A 15,471-nucleotide genomic window follows, 5' to 3' on the forward strand; every position below is an offset into this window, starting at 1 on the left:
GTGATCTACCTTTCTGCGTCCTGGTGATGCTTAACGTTCACACGTCTTCTTTGGGGGGATGTCTCTCATGGTCCTCTGTGCACTTCTAAGCATTTTTTTTTTATTTTTGGGTCACACGCAGCGATACTCGGGTTATTCCCAGCTCTGCACTCAGGAATCACTCCTGGTGGTGCTCAGGGACCATACGGGATGCCGGGGAACGAACCTGGGTCGGCTGCGTGAAGGTAAGTGCCCTCCCCGCTGTGCTATTGCTCCAGCCCCACATATATCTTTTATCTCTTTAATTGTTCGCTCTCAGGACTCGCGCTCTGTTCTGGACCGGCTCCCTCGACATGTCCAGCCAGCACATCCCGTCCCCCTGCTGCAGGACGGCTGCCTGCTCGCTCACAGCCGGCACGGGGCAGAGATGGGCATGGATGGGACGGGGTGGGGACCCTCAGGGTACTCCTCACCTGTAGGACGGGGCGTGCTGGTCCCTGGGGCCTCCCCGTGGCACAGCGGGGAGGGGCCAGGTCAGGTCTGCGGGCACAGGCAGGGGCTTAGCAGCTGTCTTTCCCCACCCTCCAGACAGCCCGGAGGGCTGCCTCCCCTGCTGAAGGCTGGCCACACCTCTCTTCCTCTGGGCAAGGCCCCCTCTGTGCCCAGTGAGCCAGCGTGGGATGGCGTCACCTTCATCGCCCGAGTCTCCCGGAGTGACAGTGCTCAGGGCCCCTCTGGGCCAGACCTCCTTGAAGTTCACCAGACAAACCCCCTGGCCGGCTGAATCCCCAGCCTGCACCTCAAGGACAGCCAGCCCCCACTGCCCACGAGTGGCCACTGACACTGGGCTCAGGCAGGGGCCAGGCTCCAGGCAGACTGCTGGGGCTTGAGAGGGCCCCCAGGCCCTGCAGGCCCTGTCCGGTGGGCCTGGCAGCCTAGGGCCCAGTCGCTTCCGATGCAGACACGTGACAAGTGTCCGGGCGCCCTCAGTGCATATCCGCACCCACACACTGCCCTGCAGGTGCCCCCGTGTGGCAAGGCCTTCTCCAGGCCCGGCTACTGCAGGGGCACCTCCGCACGCACACAGGTGGGTCACATGTGCATGCAGCAGACCTCACACACACACGGCAGGTCACACACATGAGCAGATCATGTGTGAACATGGAAAGGTCACATGCACAGGTAACTCACACATGAGCAAGGTATTTGCACATGGGTAGGCCACCTGCACACATGGGTAGCTCATATGCACATGGATAGGGCACACAAGCACACGGGGTCGCACACGTGCACACACACTGGAAGGTCACATCCTCGTGTGCACGGGTAGGACACTGGGCCCAGGCCCCAAACACTGGACCTTCCTTGGCGGGACACCAGCACAGGCTCAGGCTGTGTCCCACCTCCCCAGCCTGCAGGAACAGCGCATCTCACACCTCCCGTGGCAGGGGCTGCGACCCCCAGCCCAGCCTGTCTGTGTCTGCACAGCGCTGCTCCACCCCCAGACAGCTGTGCCTGGACCCCGGGCAGTGGGCAGAGTGTGGAGCTGAGAGCAGGGGAGACAGACAGACTGACAGCACGGCCCATGGGAGGGAGAATCAGGCCTCCAGCCCTGGTCCTTGGCCCCGGCCTCAGTGGCCCCTGCACCCTCCCCGAGGGAGGCTCACGTTTACCCCCTTGTGCCCTTCCTAGCTGACCTTGGTTTGGGGGCCACAGCTGTTGGGGCGTGGTGGCTACTCTTGGCTCAGCCCTCTGGGGTAGAGCAGCGGTGGCCATGGCGCTACTCTGAGCCAGGCAAGGGGTCAGCAGCTGCCGCATCCCCTTCCCCAAGCAGCTCCATCCCCCGTGCCCTGAGACAGCTCCTGGAGTAGGTGCTTGGGCCCCTGGCCCCCAGATGACCTGTGCCCACCCGCAGGAGAGAAGCCCTGTGCTTGCCCGCGCTGCCACAGGGCCTTTGCTGACTGTTCCAACCTGCAGGCACACCCGCAGACATGTGCTGGCACCCACCAGCACCACTGCCCGGGCTGCACCAAGGCTCTCTCCCGCCTGTCCCTGCTCAGGCACCACGCGGACTCCGGGTGTTGCCCTGGGCCCTAGTGCCATCCCCTGGCCGGCTCCCCGAGTGGCTGGCACGTCTGGATGGGCCACCCAAAGCCACGTCACTGGGACAGGGTGGCGCCTTCGGACCAGCTCCCCTGCCCATCAGCTGCCTCCCAGCCCGACACACCCACCCCCAGCCGGCACTGGGGCAGCTCCGGGCAGCTGCAGGCTGTGGCAGGCAGCTGCGAGGCCCAGAACAACAGGGGCCCAGGCAAGGGGGTCGGTGGGTGCCGCGAGCCATGGCCTGAGGGTGCCTTCTGCACCGGGTGCGGGAGGGCAGGGAGAGTCTCCGAGACTTGTGGAGGCCAATGGGGGCTCGGCTCGGGCCGGGAGCAGGGTGTCTGCAGCCCCACACTGCGTGGCGGGTACTGGGGAGAGTGGCCCCACGAGACCTGCTCTCAACTGGGGTGTCCCCTCCCATGGTGGCCCTGTGCACCCCGTGGCAGCTGCTGCTCAGCCCCAGGCTGGTCCTGCCAGTGCCCAGGCTCTCGCCTTCCCCACCGGGCCCCAACAGGCCGTGTCGGGGCCGAGCCTCGGGGGGCAGCCTCTGGCGCTCGTGTCTCTGCAGGAAGGTGACCTGGCCAGGGCTACTCTGACCCTACAGCCCGCCGGGGGCCCCCAGAGCTGAGGGTAGGCAGGGGGGCCTCGGGGCCCCAGGACCCTGTTTCCTGGCTGAGGAGTCAGTTGGGAGGCTTAGTTACAGTGTCCCTTGCGCCCCCACCCTGGGGTACCAGGGCAGGATGGGGCATGGCAGGGGAGTCGCCTCCTCCCAAGGCCTTAGGCTCTCAGCCCCTTGAGGTACTGACCACTTTGCAGTATGTTGACTGTGGACCCCACCTCTGTGGCGTGGCCTCTGTCCACCTTCCTTTCTCACAGGACTATCCTCCTGGCCAGCGGCTGCCGGTGGCCTTGGCTTCGCTGTGCCTGCAGAGAAAGAAGGCCACACTCACCTCCTGGGTGAGGACCCCAGCAGCCCCCGCAGTGGAGAAGCCGCAGCGTGCCGAGCCTGTGAGGTGGGGTGCCCGGTGCTAGCTCCACTGTCTCTCCGTCCGGGGGGCCCACCTATGCCCCCAGCCTGGCCACAGCTGCCCCGGAAGCTCGCTGTAAGTGGGGCTCTGTTTCTGGGTGCGGCCAGCTAAATGAGGCCAGCACCTGCCGCCCCCAGCAGGAATCTCACAGGCCCCAAAATAAAGTCGCGTGTTAAAGCCTCTGGGCTCCAGCCTCTGGAAAATGCTCTTACTTATATCTGGGGCAGGTGGCTGGCGGGGGCAGGAGGAAGGGCCCAGCCGGGCAGCAGCACAGCAGTGCCGGGTCCCCAGGGCCAGCACCAAGCCAGTGCTGCTTTGGGCCAGGGGTCATGGGTCAGAGAAGACCGGTCTGGCCGAGCCCTGGTGTGGGTGTGGCCCCAGGGCCTCTCTGGCGGACAGAGCCGGACTCTGGGAAGCAGCTGCCCAGCCGCTCTGGGGATCTTGGGGTCTGCAAAGAGCCCCTGCCCCATTGTTCTTGTTTGTGGTGGAGAGCCCAGTGCACAGCTAAGATTAGTGCTGGCAGATCTCCCGCCCCTGGCGGGGCCCCTGGGGCCAAGGACATACCTGCTGGGGCCCCACCTGCTGGGTACCCATCCTGCCAATCCAGAGGCCTCGCCAGGGCTGCAGTACTGCCCCCTTCTGTCAGGGCGCTCTGCAGGGCAGTTGACAAAAGGCTCAAAGACAGGGTGATAGCAGGGTGGGCATACAGTTGTGAGGGCGGGAGGTAAGGGTGAAGGTGGAGAGTAGGGTTGTAGTCAGGGTGCAGGAATAAAGTGCATGCATGTGCAGGGGTGAGGCTGAAGGGTTGAGGGTGTATGTGCAGGCATGAGGATGAAATGATTAGGATGTAGGAGGTGCAGAGTGAGGGCACGTGCAGGGGGTGAGAGTGAGAAGGTGAGGGCGCAGGTACAGGGGTAAAGGTGAGGAGGTGAGGGCACAGGTACAGGTGAAGGTGAGGAGGTGAGGGCACATGTGCAGATGAGGGTGAGGAGGGGAGGGCACAGGTGCAGGGGTGAGGGAGAAGAGATGAGGGTGCAGGTGTAGGTGAGGAGGTGAGGGTGCAGGTGCAGGGGTGAGAGAGGATGTGAGGGCGCAGTTGAGGGTGAGGAGGTGAGGGCGCAGGTGAGGGTGAGGAGGTGAGGGCACAGGTTCAGGTGAGGGTGAGGAGGGAGGGTGCAGGTGCAGGTGAGGGTCAGGAGGTGAGGGCGCAGGTGCAGGTGAGGGTCAGGAGGTGAGGGCGCAGGTGCAGGTGAGGGTGAGGAGGTGAGGGCACACTGCAGGGGTGAGGCTGAGGAGAAGCGGGTACTGGGATGCAGGTGAAGGGCTTCTTTGACTGAGGCTCCTCTTCAGTCTGAACCAGCCACAGCCACAGTCAGAGGTAGGGACTGCAGAGGTGGGCAGTGTGGGGCCTGCAGCCTTGGGGGCCTCCTCGTGGGAGGGGCAGCCCCTGGGCCTTCTCGCAAGGGGGGGACCCTCTGGGCTACAGGTATGTGCTTGGGGGAGGCAGCTCTGCCCCGGCACTGGCGTCCCTGCGTCTGGCTCAGAGACGCTCCCTACCAACCCCTCCGGGGAGGGGGGGCTGGCCACGGCACCTTCCAGAGAGGACAACTCTGCAAAGCACTGTGGGAGGGACAGTGCCCGGGAGCCAGACAGGGATGCAGAGGGGCGGGGTCCTGGGCTGGAGATGACCCCGCACGCCTTAGCGGGGGACCCTGAGAGACGGGGCCGGGCTGGGCCATGGGACTGTGGGGGGACTCCCTCGGGGGCCTAGGAGCTTGTCCTCCAGCACCAGGGGAGGGGGCGCCCAAGCAGGGAGCAGCCTGACCCAGGGTGGCAAGGACTCAAGCAGGACAGACGGACACAGCTCCAGGGCACTGGCCCAGAACAGACGGCCAGCAGCTCCCGGGCACTGAGCGCAGGCCGACGTGGGGAGAGTGTCCTGGGCTTGCCCAGCTGGGTGTGGCTGCCGCCCCCTGGGCTCTGGGATGGCAGTGCCCCAGTGCCCTGGACAGGACACATCCAGCCTGAGGTCACCTGAGCATGACCTGGGGCGGCCCCAGAAGTAACTGACGGCCAAAGAGGAAACAAACCCACAGAGAGGCAGGGGCGGAAGCGCATCGGGGACAGCGTGGGCAGGTGCCAGCTCAGCTGCTCCCCAAAGGGAAACAGAGCCCAGGCCACCCACAGCAGGTGTGTGACCCCCAAACTAGAGACACCTAGCACCTGAAAACTAGGGCAGCAGCTTCCTCCCGGCTCTGCGCCCCGAGCCCTCCGTTCCACCCAGAGGCGACTTGTCCCACCTGCAACCTTTTAATCTTTTGCTTTTTGGGTCGCATCCAGTAATGCTCAGGAGTTACCCCTGGCTCTGTGCTCAGGGGACCCTATGGGGTGCCAGGGGTCCCATCCGGCCTGGCTGCGTGCCAGGCCAGTGCCCTCCCTGCCGGTCCATCGCTCTGGCGCCTCTGCGACTTTCTTGCCTAAGAATCCTCACACTTGCACAGAGACGGGAAACTAATTAAATTTTATTTATTAAACATTTTCATCAACATTTTGGGTTTGCTTCTGGGCCATGCGGGCCCAGGGGACCTCAGGTGGACTGAACCTGGGCTGGCGCGGTGCGGGCGAACGCTCGGACCCTGGGCTCTTCATGCTCCAGAGCCGATGACCGCCCAGCGGCGAGGACCCCAGGCCGGGCCGCGCCCCTCGCCCCAACTCCGTCCTGGGGGCAGGGTGCGCGGGGTGGGAGGGGCGCGGACTGCGCGCACGGCCGGCCCGGGAGGGGGCAGGGAGCGGGTCTGGGGCACCCAGGGGGCGGGTCGCCCAGCGCCCCCTCGCGTCCGCGCGCTGCCCGCGCCCGCCCCGCAGCGACCCCGCCAGGCCGCCCGCGCCCCGCCCCGCCCGCGTCCGGCCGGCCAACGCGCCTGCCCACGGCGGCGCCCGGGCGGGGGCTCCCGGCATCGTCCGATCCCTCTCATTGGCTGAGAGCGGGGGCCGGGCCCGCGCTGATTGGGCGGCGCGCGTCGCGCGGGCCAATGGCGCGGCGGGGCGGGGCCCCGCGCCTCTACAGGCGGCCGCGCCGGGCCGGCCGGGCAGTGCGGCGCGACCATGGCCTCTGGGCAGCTGCTCGCGGTGACCTGCACGGCGCCCGTCAACATCGCCGTCATCAAGTACTGTGAGTGCTGCGGAGAGACGCGCGGCCCGGCCCGCACCCGGCCCTGCTGCACCCCTCACCCGCACCCCTCGCCCGCACCCCGCACCCCCGCCCTCACCCCGCATCTCGCACCCTCACCCCGCAGCCCGCACCCTGCTTCCCGCACCCAGCCCTGCCGCACCCCTCACCCCGCACCCAGCACCCCGCACCCCTCTCCCAGCTCCCAGCACACCTCGCCCGCACCCCGCACCCCTCTCACAGCTCCCGGCACCCCTCACCCGCACCCGCACCCCTCCCTCTCCCAGCTCTCGGCACCCCGCACCCTGCTTCCCGCACCCAGCCCTGCCGCACCCCTCGCCCCGCACCCAGCACCCCGCACCCCTCTCCCAGCTCCCAGCACCCCTCGCCCGCACCCCGCACCCCTCTCACAGCTCCCGGCACCCCTCACCCGCACCCCGCACCCCTCTCACAGCTCCCAGCACCCCTCGCCGGCACCCCGCACCCCTCTCACAGCTCCCGGCACCCCTCACCCGCACCCGCACCCCTCCCTCTCCCAGCTCTCGGCACCCCGCACCCTGCTTCCCGCACCCAGCCCTGCCGCACCCCTTGCCCCGCACCCAGCACCCCGCACCCCTCTCCCAGCTCCCAGCACCCCGTACCCGCACCCCGCACCCCTCTCCCAGCTCCCGGCACCCCTCACCCGCACCCCGCACCCGGCCCTGCGGCACCCTGCACTGCGGCTGGGGCCAGGCTGTCCACGGGCCGGAGCCCCACGGCCCGGCCAGGATGGGCGCACGGCGCACGGGGCGTTTGGACTGAGTGGGGCGGCGCCCGGTGACAGCCAGGAGTGGGGGCGGGGCAGCCCACCTGCCTCGCCCCTTCCGCGGGCGGCTCAGCCAGGCGGATCCCTGAGGTCCCGGCCAGTAGTCCGCCGAGCAGCCCTGGCTGTGACCCCCAAAGCAAAACAGAAGATGTTAAGTAGGTTTCTCTCATTTTATTTTCTCTACCAGTATTATTATTTGCCAGTCGGGACACCCCCAGCGGTGCTCTGGGCTCACTCTTGGCAGGCTGGGGATGGGGTTTCAGGGATCGAGTCCAGGTTGGCCGTATGCCCGCCCCACTGCTCTGGGGTCCCCGGGACTCGCTTTTTATTTTATTTTATTTTATTTTTTTTTGCTTTTTGGGTCACACCTGGCGATGCACAGGGGTTACTCCTGGCTCTGCACTCAGGAATTACCCCTGGCCGTGCTCAGGGGACCATATGGGATGCTGGGATTTGAACCCGGGTCGGCCGCGTGCAAGGCAAACGCCCTACCCGCTGTGCTATCTCTCCAGCCCCCTGGGACTCGCTTTTTAAATGAAGTCTAGGAAGGGTACGCTTCATCAACACATCCACTGTACCAGGGCCATAGCCAGAACACAGGCCTTGGCCTGGGGGGAGGGGCCAGGGCCAAGCCTTGCATGCTGCCAACCCATGTATGTCCCTTGGTCCCCGAGTACCACTGGTGTGGCCCCTAACAGGCTGCTTTGCCTTGGCACGGGGACTAGCGTCCTGTCCCTGGCACCCCGTATGGTCCCCCAGGCCCACCAAGAGTGATCCCTGAGCTCAGCCAGGAGCAAGCCCTGAGCAGCACCAGGCTGGCTCAAGAGCCATTTACAGAGACTCCAAGGCGCGGGTATGGGGCAGGCTTGAGTCGGGGACGCGGTGCAGGGCAGGTGACCGTCGTGGTGCAGTCAGTGTCGGAGTACTGGGTGCCCGGGACAAATCGCGAACAAGCTTGTAAACCACAGTGTTAGTAGAAAGTGTAGGGAGAGGGAACAAAATTCACTTACGGGAATTACCTCTTTCACGTAAACTCCAAAATATATCAGCACAGAATTTCTTTAAAAGTTTCATTAATGACAGGTAAGACATGATTATTACCATGAGATTGAAATAGAAAATAAAATTTAATGCAATATATTTTAGATTCCAGAGCTAAAAACTCACTTATGTGAGAATAATCATTTTACTACATTGTATTAAAGGATTTTATTTTCCTTATTTACATAGGTTAAAATCATATAGCAATCGGGGCTGGAGCAGTAGCACAGCGGGTAGGGCATTTGCCTTGCATGCGGCCGACCTGGGTTCGATTCCCAGCATTCCATATGGTCCCCTGAACACTGCCAGGGGTGATTCCTGAGTGCAGAGCCAGGAGTGATCCAAAAATAAAAAAAAAAAAATTATACAGCAATCACAAATTGGCTCTTACTGATTTCTTTTTTACTTTCTTTTCTTTCTTTTTTTTTTTTTTTTAAACTTTTTGGGTCACATTTGGTGATGCTCAGGGGTTACTCCTGGCTCTGCACTCAGGAATTACCTCTGGTGGTGCTTGGGGGACCATATGGGATACTGGGGATTGAACCCGGTTGGCTGCATAGAAGGCAAACGCCCTCCTCACTGGACTGTCGCTCCAACCCCACTGATTTATTTTCTGATCATTCTATTTGCCATCCTTAACGTTTTGTTGGAACGGGTTATATATGGTACATCTGTTGTGTGCCTAAGAGGGCAGGTTGGGGAAGGGGGCACTCGGGAAGGCACACTGTGTGTTGGAACTCTAGATGCCTGAAACAACCTATGATGAACAACTTTATAAACCACGGTGTTTTTAATAAAAATAAATTTTTAGATGTTTTTTAAAAAGACCCCAAAGTGGGGCTGGAGCGATAGCACAGTGGGGAGGGTGTTTGCCTTGCACGCGGCCGACCCAGGTTCGATTTCCAGCATCCCATATGGTCCCCCGAGCACCGCCAGGGGCAGTTCCTGAGTGCAGAGCCAGGAGTAACCCCTGTGCATCGTCGGGTGTGACCCAAAAGGCAAATAAATAAATAAACTTTAAAAAAAAAAAAGACCCCAAAGCTCAGGGTGCTCCTGAAGTGCAGTGCCCACGCACTCTGGGGTCTCACTGTGGCTGGCCTCTGTCTGGCAGGGGGCAAGCGTGACGAGGAGCTGATCCTGCCCATCAACTCCTCCCTGAGTGTCACCCTGCACCAGGACCAGGTCAGTGGGCGGGGAGGGGCCTGGCTGGGTCACAGTCGAAACCTTTCACTGATGCAGCTGCCTGCATGCCAACACCAGGGCAGACACCTGCGCCCTAACCACACGCATGTGTGCATACCTGTCTCCTGGCCACATACATGTGCACATACACACCTGCATCCTGGCCACACACATGTACAAGCACACATACCTGCACTCTGGGTTACATGTACATGCACACACACCTGCACGTTGGCCACACACATGTACCCTGGGTCACATGTCCCATATGCTTGTATCCTGGACTCACGCCCAGGTCACATGTGCACACTCCCGCACGCCGGGCTCTGGGATGGGCAGTGGTGAGTGGCGGGGAAGAGCAGGGCCGGCCTGTGGACGTGGGCCCACCTCAGAGCCTTCGTCACCCTGCAGCTGAAAACCACCACCACAGCCGCCATCAGCAAGGCCTTCACCAAGGACCGGATCTGGCTGAACGGCCGTGAGGAGGACGTGACGCAGCCGCGCCTGCAGGCCTGCCTCAGGGAGAGTGAGTGTCTCGGGAGGGCTGGCGGTTCCGGGCGCAGGGCTCTGCCCCTGTGACCAGTGGCCTTGTCCCATAGTCCGCCGCCTGGCCGAGAAGCGGAGGAGGAGCAGCGGTGGGGAGGACCCCCTGACTCACGACTACAAGGTCCACGTGGCGTCTGTGAACAACTTCCCCACGGCCGCTGGCCTGGCCTCCTCGGCGGCCGGCTATGCCTGCCTGGGTAGGTGCCCGGGACCCGGCCCAGAGCAGCTGAGGCCTCCCGCTGGGGGGCTGGGGACTGTCCCTTAGCTGCTGTGTGAGTTCGGGGTGCGGCCGTCTGATGGCCTCCTGGGACGGGGCAGGGGGTCAGGCCAGGTGGAGGCCGGGCCCGCTCCCCACGCCCGCATCAGTTCTGCCAGACCCCCAGACGGAGCGTCTCGGGGAGCCCCACTCCGGCTGTCTGCGGGCTCTTGCGCGGCTCTGAGGCCCTTCCCGTGCCCGCAGCGTACGCCCTGGCCCGAGTCTACGGGGTGGACGACGACCTCTCCGAGGTGGCTCGCCGTGGCTCGGGCAGCGCCTGCCGCAGCCTGTACGGCGGCTTCGTGGAGTGGCAGATGGGCCAGCAAGCAGACGGCAAGGACAGCGTGGCCCGGCAGGTGGCCCCTGAGTCCCACTGGCCAGAACTGCGCGTCCTCATCCTGGTGGTGAGACTCCGGGCACGACAGTGGGAACTGGAGGAGGGCGGTGATGCCAGCGAGGCTCAGAGGAATATTCTAGAAACACTGCCAGCGTCGGGACTCCTGAAAGCTGCCCAGGACAGGGTGGCATGGCAGGGCTGGCGTGGCCAGAGCGTGTCCCTGTGTGCAGGTGAGCGCCGAGAAGAAGCAGACGGGCAGCACGGTGGGCATGCAGACCAGTGTGGACACAAGCGCTCTGCTGCGGGTAGGCTGGTGCTGGGGGCGGGGCGGGGGTAGGGGGCCGGCAGGCCCGCAGCTGGGCCTCACCTCTGCTGCCTGCAGTTCCGTGCCGAGAAGGTGGTGCCCGCACGCATGGCTGAGATGGTGCGCTGCGTGAAGGAGCGTGACTTCCCAGCCTTCGCCCAGCTGACCATGAAGGACAGCAACCAGTTCCACGCCACCTGCCTGGACACCTTCCCGCCCATCTCCTACCTCAACGACACGTCCAGGCGCGTCATCCAGCTGGTGCACCGCTTCAACAGTCACCATGGGCAGACCAAGGCACGGACCCCCCCCTACCCCCCACCAGCCCCCAGAACCACCAGCATCAGGCCCCCCTGCCTCCTTGCTCGAGGCTCAGGCACGGCCCGTGGGGAGGAGGACTGGGGCCACTAGCTCTCACCTGTGCCCGCAGGGGGCAGGCGGGCGCTCAGCTGTGCTGCGGGTGCGGGCGGGGCACTCACAGCTGTGCTGCAGGTGGCGTACTCCTTTGATGCGGGCCCCAACGCCGTGATCTTCACGCTGGACCACACCCTCCCCGAGTTCCTGGCCGCGGTGAAGCACAGTTTCCCCCCTGAGGCGAATGGGGACAAGTGCGTGGTGGGCCGCCCGGGCGCGGGGCCGGCAGTGCCCGTCCTGCTCTGGCCTCACCCCTGACATGGGCCCCGTCTGCCAGGTTTCTGAAGGGGCTGCCGGTCACTCCCGCACCACTCTCCGATGACCTGAAGGCCGCACTGGCCATGGAGCCCAGCCCGGGGGCCATCAAATATGTCATTGCCACTCAGGTAGGCCTGCACCTGCTGTGTGACCCCGTGGCTCCGGTGTGGCCTCCCAGCACCCCAGCCCCACACTGTCCTCTACCCACAGGCTGGGCCCGGGCCTCAGACGCTGGACAACCCCCAGGAACACCTCCTGGGCCCCGACGGCCTGCCGAAGTAGCCCAGAGCTGCCACTGACATGGGTGGAGCTTTTCAGGGACTGGCCCAGGGCCCTTCAGGCTTACTGGGGCCGGGGGTGGCTGCCTGGCCAAGGGGGGCATGAGGACCCTCCGTGTGGGCTGCGGGGACGGAGACCCCTGGGACAGGCGGTTTTGGCGCCTCCGTCATGCTACAGGGCACCTGGCTTAAGGCGTGATGGCCACCAGTGTCTGGCAGGACCTTGGGCGGAGGAAGACCAGCTGTTGGGGGGATGTGGGGAGTTTATTCCCTCGGAAATAAACACAGCTGAGCTGCCCTGGTTGCTTCCTTGGTTCTTGTCTCAGTGCCCATTCCTGAGGTCTGGCTCCACGGGGCGAGGGGGGCCATTGGGGGCATCCCTCTGTCCACTCGGGGCTGAGGTTGAGACCAGGGCCCTGGCCTGTGTCCTCTGGGGAGCGGGTGAGGGGGGCTCTTGGCCTGTCCTCTGCTCGCAAGAGGAGGCACCTCCCACCCCCAGCTGGAGCTCCTCCTGGCCTGATGGGAGTGGGGGGGGGCTGGGAGAAGGCCACTCCGGCTTCCCACACTGGGACCCGCTGCCATGGATGCCCAGCCCAGAGGCAGGAGGAAACAGACAGGCTCCGCCCCTTGGGTAGGCTCGACCCCAGACGCTGGGAGGGGACTGGGGTGGTCCCGGGAGCCACAGTGTGGGGGTGGGGAGTTCTGGGACTCAGGCGCCCTGGCACTGAGGTCCTGCTTTTGCCCTGCAGTCTGGAAGGGGGTCCAGGGCGTCAGGGCGTGGCCACCAGGGGAGGGCGCGCGCTGAACTGTACGGGATGGGGCGGGGCAGGGGGTGGCATTGGCGGGACTGCGGCCGGCGGGGGCGGGGCCATGGCCGGGGCGGGGCGGAGCCTGTCACGAGGCGGGTCCTGGCAGGCGGGGCGGAGCCTTATAGGGGCGTGGCCTGGAAGGGGGAGGGGCCTGTCGCGGGGCGGGGCCTGCACGGGAGAGGGGCGGGGCGGGGGCGGCCGGGCGGCGCCGGAACTGGGGCCCCGGGGGCAGCAGCGCTCGGGTCGGGCCGCAGGTCGCGTCGCCATGGGGCACATCGAGTGGGCTATGTGGGCCAACGAGCAGGCGCTGGCGTCCGGCCTGAGTGAGTGGGCAGCGGCGGGCGGGGCGGGCGCGGCTCGCGGGCTCCCCGGTGTCCCCAGCGCGGTCCCTGCGGTGGGCGGGCGCTGCCCCCGCGCCGTCCGCTGCGTCCAGCCGGGTCCGGCGGGGCTGAGCGCACCGGGAAGGGGTCCCGAATCCCCCCTGCACTCACGGTGCGCGCTGCCAGCCCAGGAACTGCCCAGAACTCCGGCACTTGTGCCGCCGAGACCCCGAGACCCCCGCAGGCCCAGACCCCGCCCCCGCCTGCTCGGGGCCCACCCTGAGCCGTCCACCGCTGGCAGCCTGGCCCGCTGGCGGGCCCGAGGGGCAGAGGGGCCCGTTGGGTGGGATCCGTCACCTGTAGGGCCCACACCTACTTCCAGAAGTTCCCCGGGCCAGAGACAGGAGTAAGCCCGGAGAACGCTAGGTGCGACCCAAAGACAAAATCCGAAAAGATAAAAAAGGGGGTGAAGTGCTCTGGGCAACCATCTCCCCCTCTTGGTGGCGGAGAGGCCCTGTGTCTCCCCGGTCTGCAGCACGGAGTCACCCTGCGGCCCGCCAGGCCCCCAGAAAACAAGACAAAAGAGGAAGTCAGAGAAGAGCCTCAGATGCGAGTGGGGGTGGGGTGAAGCCCGCCCTGGGGCTGAGAGCACAGGAAAAGGGGAACCAGGAGGCCCGACACAGCCACTCCCTTGGTTGCGCGCCTGGACACCCCCCGGGCACAGAGCTGCCAGGCCAACACGGCTGTCTCCCTCACCCGGTGACTCTCAGGGATCCTAGACGGTTTCTAGGGTCCCTCCCCTCACGAAGAAAGGAGTGTGCGGACCCCCACCCCATGCACAGCCCACAGAGGAGGGATTGGCGGGAGCTCAGGGGAGGCAGAGCCCAGGGGGAGAGTGGGAGGAGGAGGAGGGGCAGAGGAGAGGGGCAGGAGGAGGAAGAGGAGCAGTTGGAGGGGGAGGATGGACACAGGCTTTCTCAGCCCCAAAGGGGCAGTGGGTGCTGGCACCATCCCTCGGGGGTGAGGTTGGAGCCCACCTTCCCGGAGGACTTGATCTTGTTTGGTTGGTCCCGGAGCCACACAGGCTCAGGCCGCCCAACTATGGCTCCAGCCCCGGGACTGTATTAGTTTTTCACTTTGGGTTCTTTATGTCTTGGGGCCACACCCGGGAGCCGGGGAATCAGCTGGTGAGGGAGGGGCGGCACGTGCGAGAGCTGGTCTGTCCCCTGACTGGGTGCCCCGCTGACCCTCTGCCCACAGTCCTCATCGTCGGCGGCATCGTGGCCACTGTGGGGCAGTTCGCACAGTGGTACTTCGGGGCGTACTCCATGTATCCTGCGGCCGTGGCAGGGAGGAGGGGGCGGGCGTGCGTTGGTCCCAGCCAGAGCGGCTCTTCCTTAACGGGCTCGGTGCGGCGGGCGCCCTCGTGTGTGTGCTGGAGTACCCCCGCGGGCAGCGGCAGCACGGCTCCACCATGGAGCGATGGTGAGTCCCCGGGGCCGTGGGGGCGGGGGGGTGCGGGGCACCGGATCGGGACACACGTGCCTATGTGGCTCCCTCGCAGCGGACAGAAGCATGTCACCAGGCTGGTGAGGCTGCTGGGACCCCTGGCCCGGAACTACTACATCCGCGCCTTCCTGCACCTGGGGTGAGTCGGCCCTCCCGCCCCTGCCCAGTGCCCAGTCTTGAGTGGCCGAGTGGCCAGCCTGGGGGCTCCCCAGGGCTGGGCCCTCTGCCTCAGCGCTTGCCCCCTGCTGCAGGCTGGCGGTGCCCGCGGGCTTCCTGCTGGCCACCATCCTGGGGACGGCCTGCCTGCTCATCGCCAGCACCATCTACCTGCTGGTGAGTGTGCCCAGCGTCCCCGGAAACCACATCCTGCCCTCACCCAGCGGGGTGCACTGCTGGGGACCAGCGAGGACGCGAGGCCAGGCTGGGCCCAGCTCTGCCCCTGCAGCTGGCCGTGGCCCCTCGCCACACCACTTGATAGCCAGCCGGAGTTCCTGGGGTTTGGGTCCTGCTTGGGGGGAGGGGTCCCCAGCAGTGCTGGGGGGCAGTTCCTGGCTCTGCTCGGTCTCAGGCCTGGGGGACAGTGCATGCCAGGACTGGACCGTGCGGGCTTCCCTGAGGCCAGCCCATTGCCCGCGCCCGGAGGCCACGCAGTAAGAACCGTCTTGGCTCCTGCAGGCCCCCTGCCCCCCACCTGTGGACGCTGCGCCCACCTGCTGGGCTCAGAATTGACTCCAGGGAGTGACCCCCAGGAGTCCCCCACAGTTCCAGGTAGCTGCTAGCCCCACACCAAGCCCCTCACCTCTCAGTGCTCAGTGACCCACACTGGGCCCCTGGGAGGGTGGGGCCTGGCTTCCTGCTGACCCGGCCACTCTGCCGCATCCCCCCAGGCCGCCACCCGAGGGGAGCAGTGGACCCCCATTGAGCCGAAGCCCAAGCCACGGCCACAGCCCGGGGCCACCATCAAGCATCCGCCCAGCAACCCCCCTCCCCGGCCCCCTGCTGAGGCCCGAAGGAAGCCCGCTGGGGAGCCTGAGGGGCAGGCGGGAGGCCCCCAGACCAACCCTCAGCCCGTGACCGACGAGGTGGTGTGAGCAGTCTCAACAATAAATGGCGCAGAAGCGGCCCTTGCTCTGGGG

General features: G+C 65.5%; 2 protein-coding genes across 2 annotated transcripts; both read left to right on the plus strand.

The window, feature by feature from the left end:
- The first annotated feature begins 6,153 nt into the window (after positions 1-6,153).
- On the plus strand, positions 6,154-11,995 carry MVD (mevalonate diphosphate decarboxylase). Its single transcript, XM_004600488.2, has 10 exons — positions 6,154-6,279; positions 9,234-9,304; positions 9,716-9,830; positions 9,904-10,047; positions 10,311-10,510; positions 10,674-10,748; positions 10,826-11,044; positions 11,240-11,355; positions 11,439-11,547; positions 11,630-11,995. The coding sequence occupies exons 1-10, from the start codon at positions 6,213-6,215 to the stop codon at positions 11,699-11,701; spliced, it is 1,188 nt and encodes a 395-aa protein (XP_004600545.1). The 5' UTR covers positions 6,154-6,212; the 3' UTR covers positions 11,702-11,995.
- Positions 11,996-12,702: 707 nt separating this feature from the next.
- LOC101540075 (cytochrome b-245 light chain) lies at positions 12,703-15,457 on the plus strand. Its single transcript, XM_055145513.1, has 6 exons — positions 12,703-12,829; positions 14,087-14,156; positions 14,237-14,311; positions 14,391-14,474; positions 14,587-14,668; positions 15,223-15,457. Exons 1-6 carry the CDS (start codon positions 12,772-12,774, stop codon positions 15,424-15,426), a joined length of 573 nt encoding a protein of 190 aa, XP_055001488.1. The 5' UTR covers positions 12,703-12,771; the 3' UTR covers positions 15,427-15,457.
- The last annotated feature ends 14 nt before the right edge of the window (positions 15,458-15,471 follow it).

Source organism: Sorex araneus, chromosome 8 (genome assembly GCF_027595985.1).
Source record: "Sorex araneus isolate mSorAra2 chromosome 8, mSorAra2.pri, whole genome shotgun sequence".
Classification (NCBI taxonomy): domain Eukaryota; kingdom Metazoa; phylum Chordata; class Mammalia; order Eulipotyphla; family Soricidae; genus Sorex; species Sorex araneus.

Bases quoted from the DNA above. Each gene is read 5' to 3' on its own strand.
- MVD (XM_004600488.2), top strand. From the start codon at position 6,213: ATGGCCTCTGGGCAGCTGCTCGCGGTGACCTGCACGGCGCCCGTCAAC. The intron at 10,048-10,310 runs GTAGGTGCCCGG...CCGTGCCCGCAG, and splicing joins GGCCGGCTATGCCTGCCTGG to CGTACGCCCTGGCCCGAGTC. The intron at 10,749-10,825 runs GTAGGCTGGTGC...TGCTGCCTGCAG, and splicing joins ACACAAGCGCTCTGCTGCGG to TTCCGTGCCGAGAAGGTGGT.
- LOC101540075 (XM_055145513.1), top strand. From the start codon at position 12,772: ATGGGGCACATCGAGTGGGCTATGTGGGCCAACGAGCAGGCGCTGGCG. The intron at 14,312-14,390 runs GTGAGTCCCCGG...GCTCCCTCGCAG, and splicing joins GGCTCCACCATGGAGCGATG to CGGACAGAAGCATGTCACCA. The intron at 14,669-15,222 runs GTGAGTGTGCCC...GCATCCCCCCAG, and splicing joins CCAGCACCATCTACCTGCTG to GCCGCCACCCGAGGGGAGCA.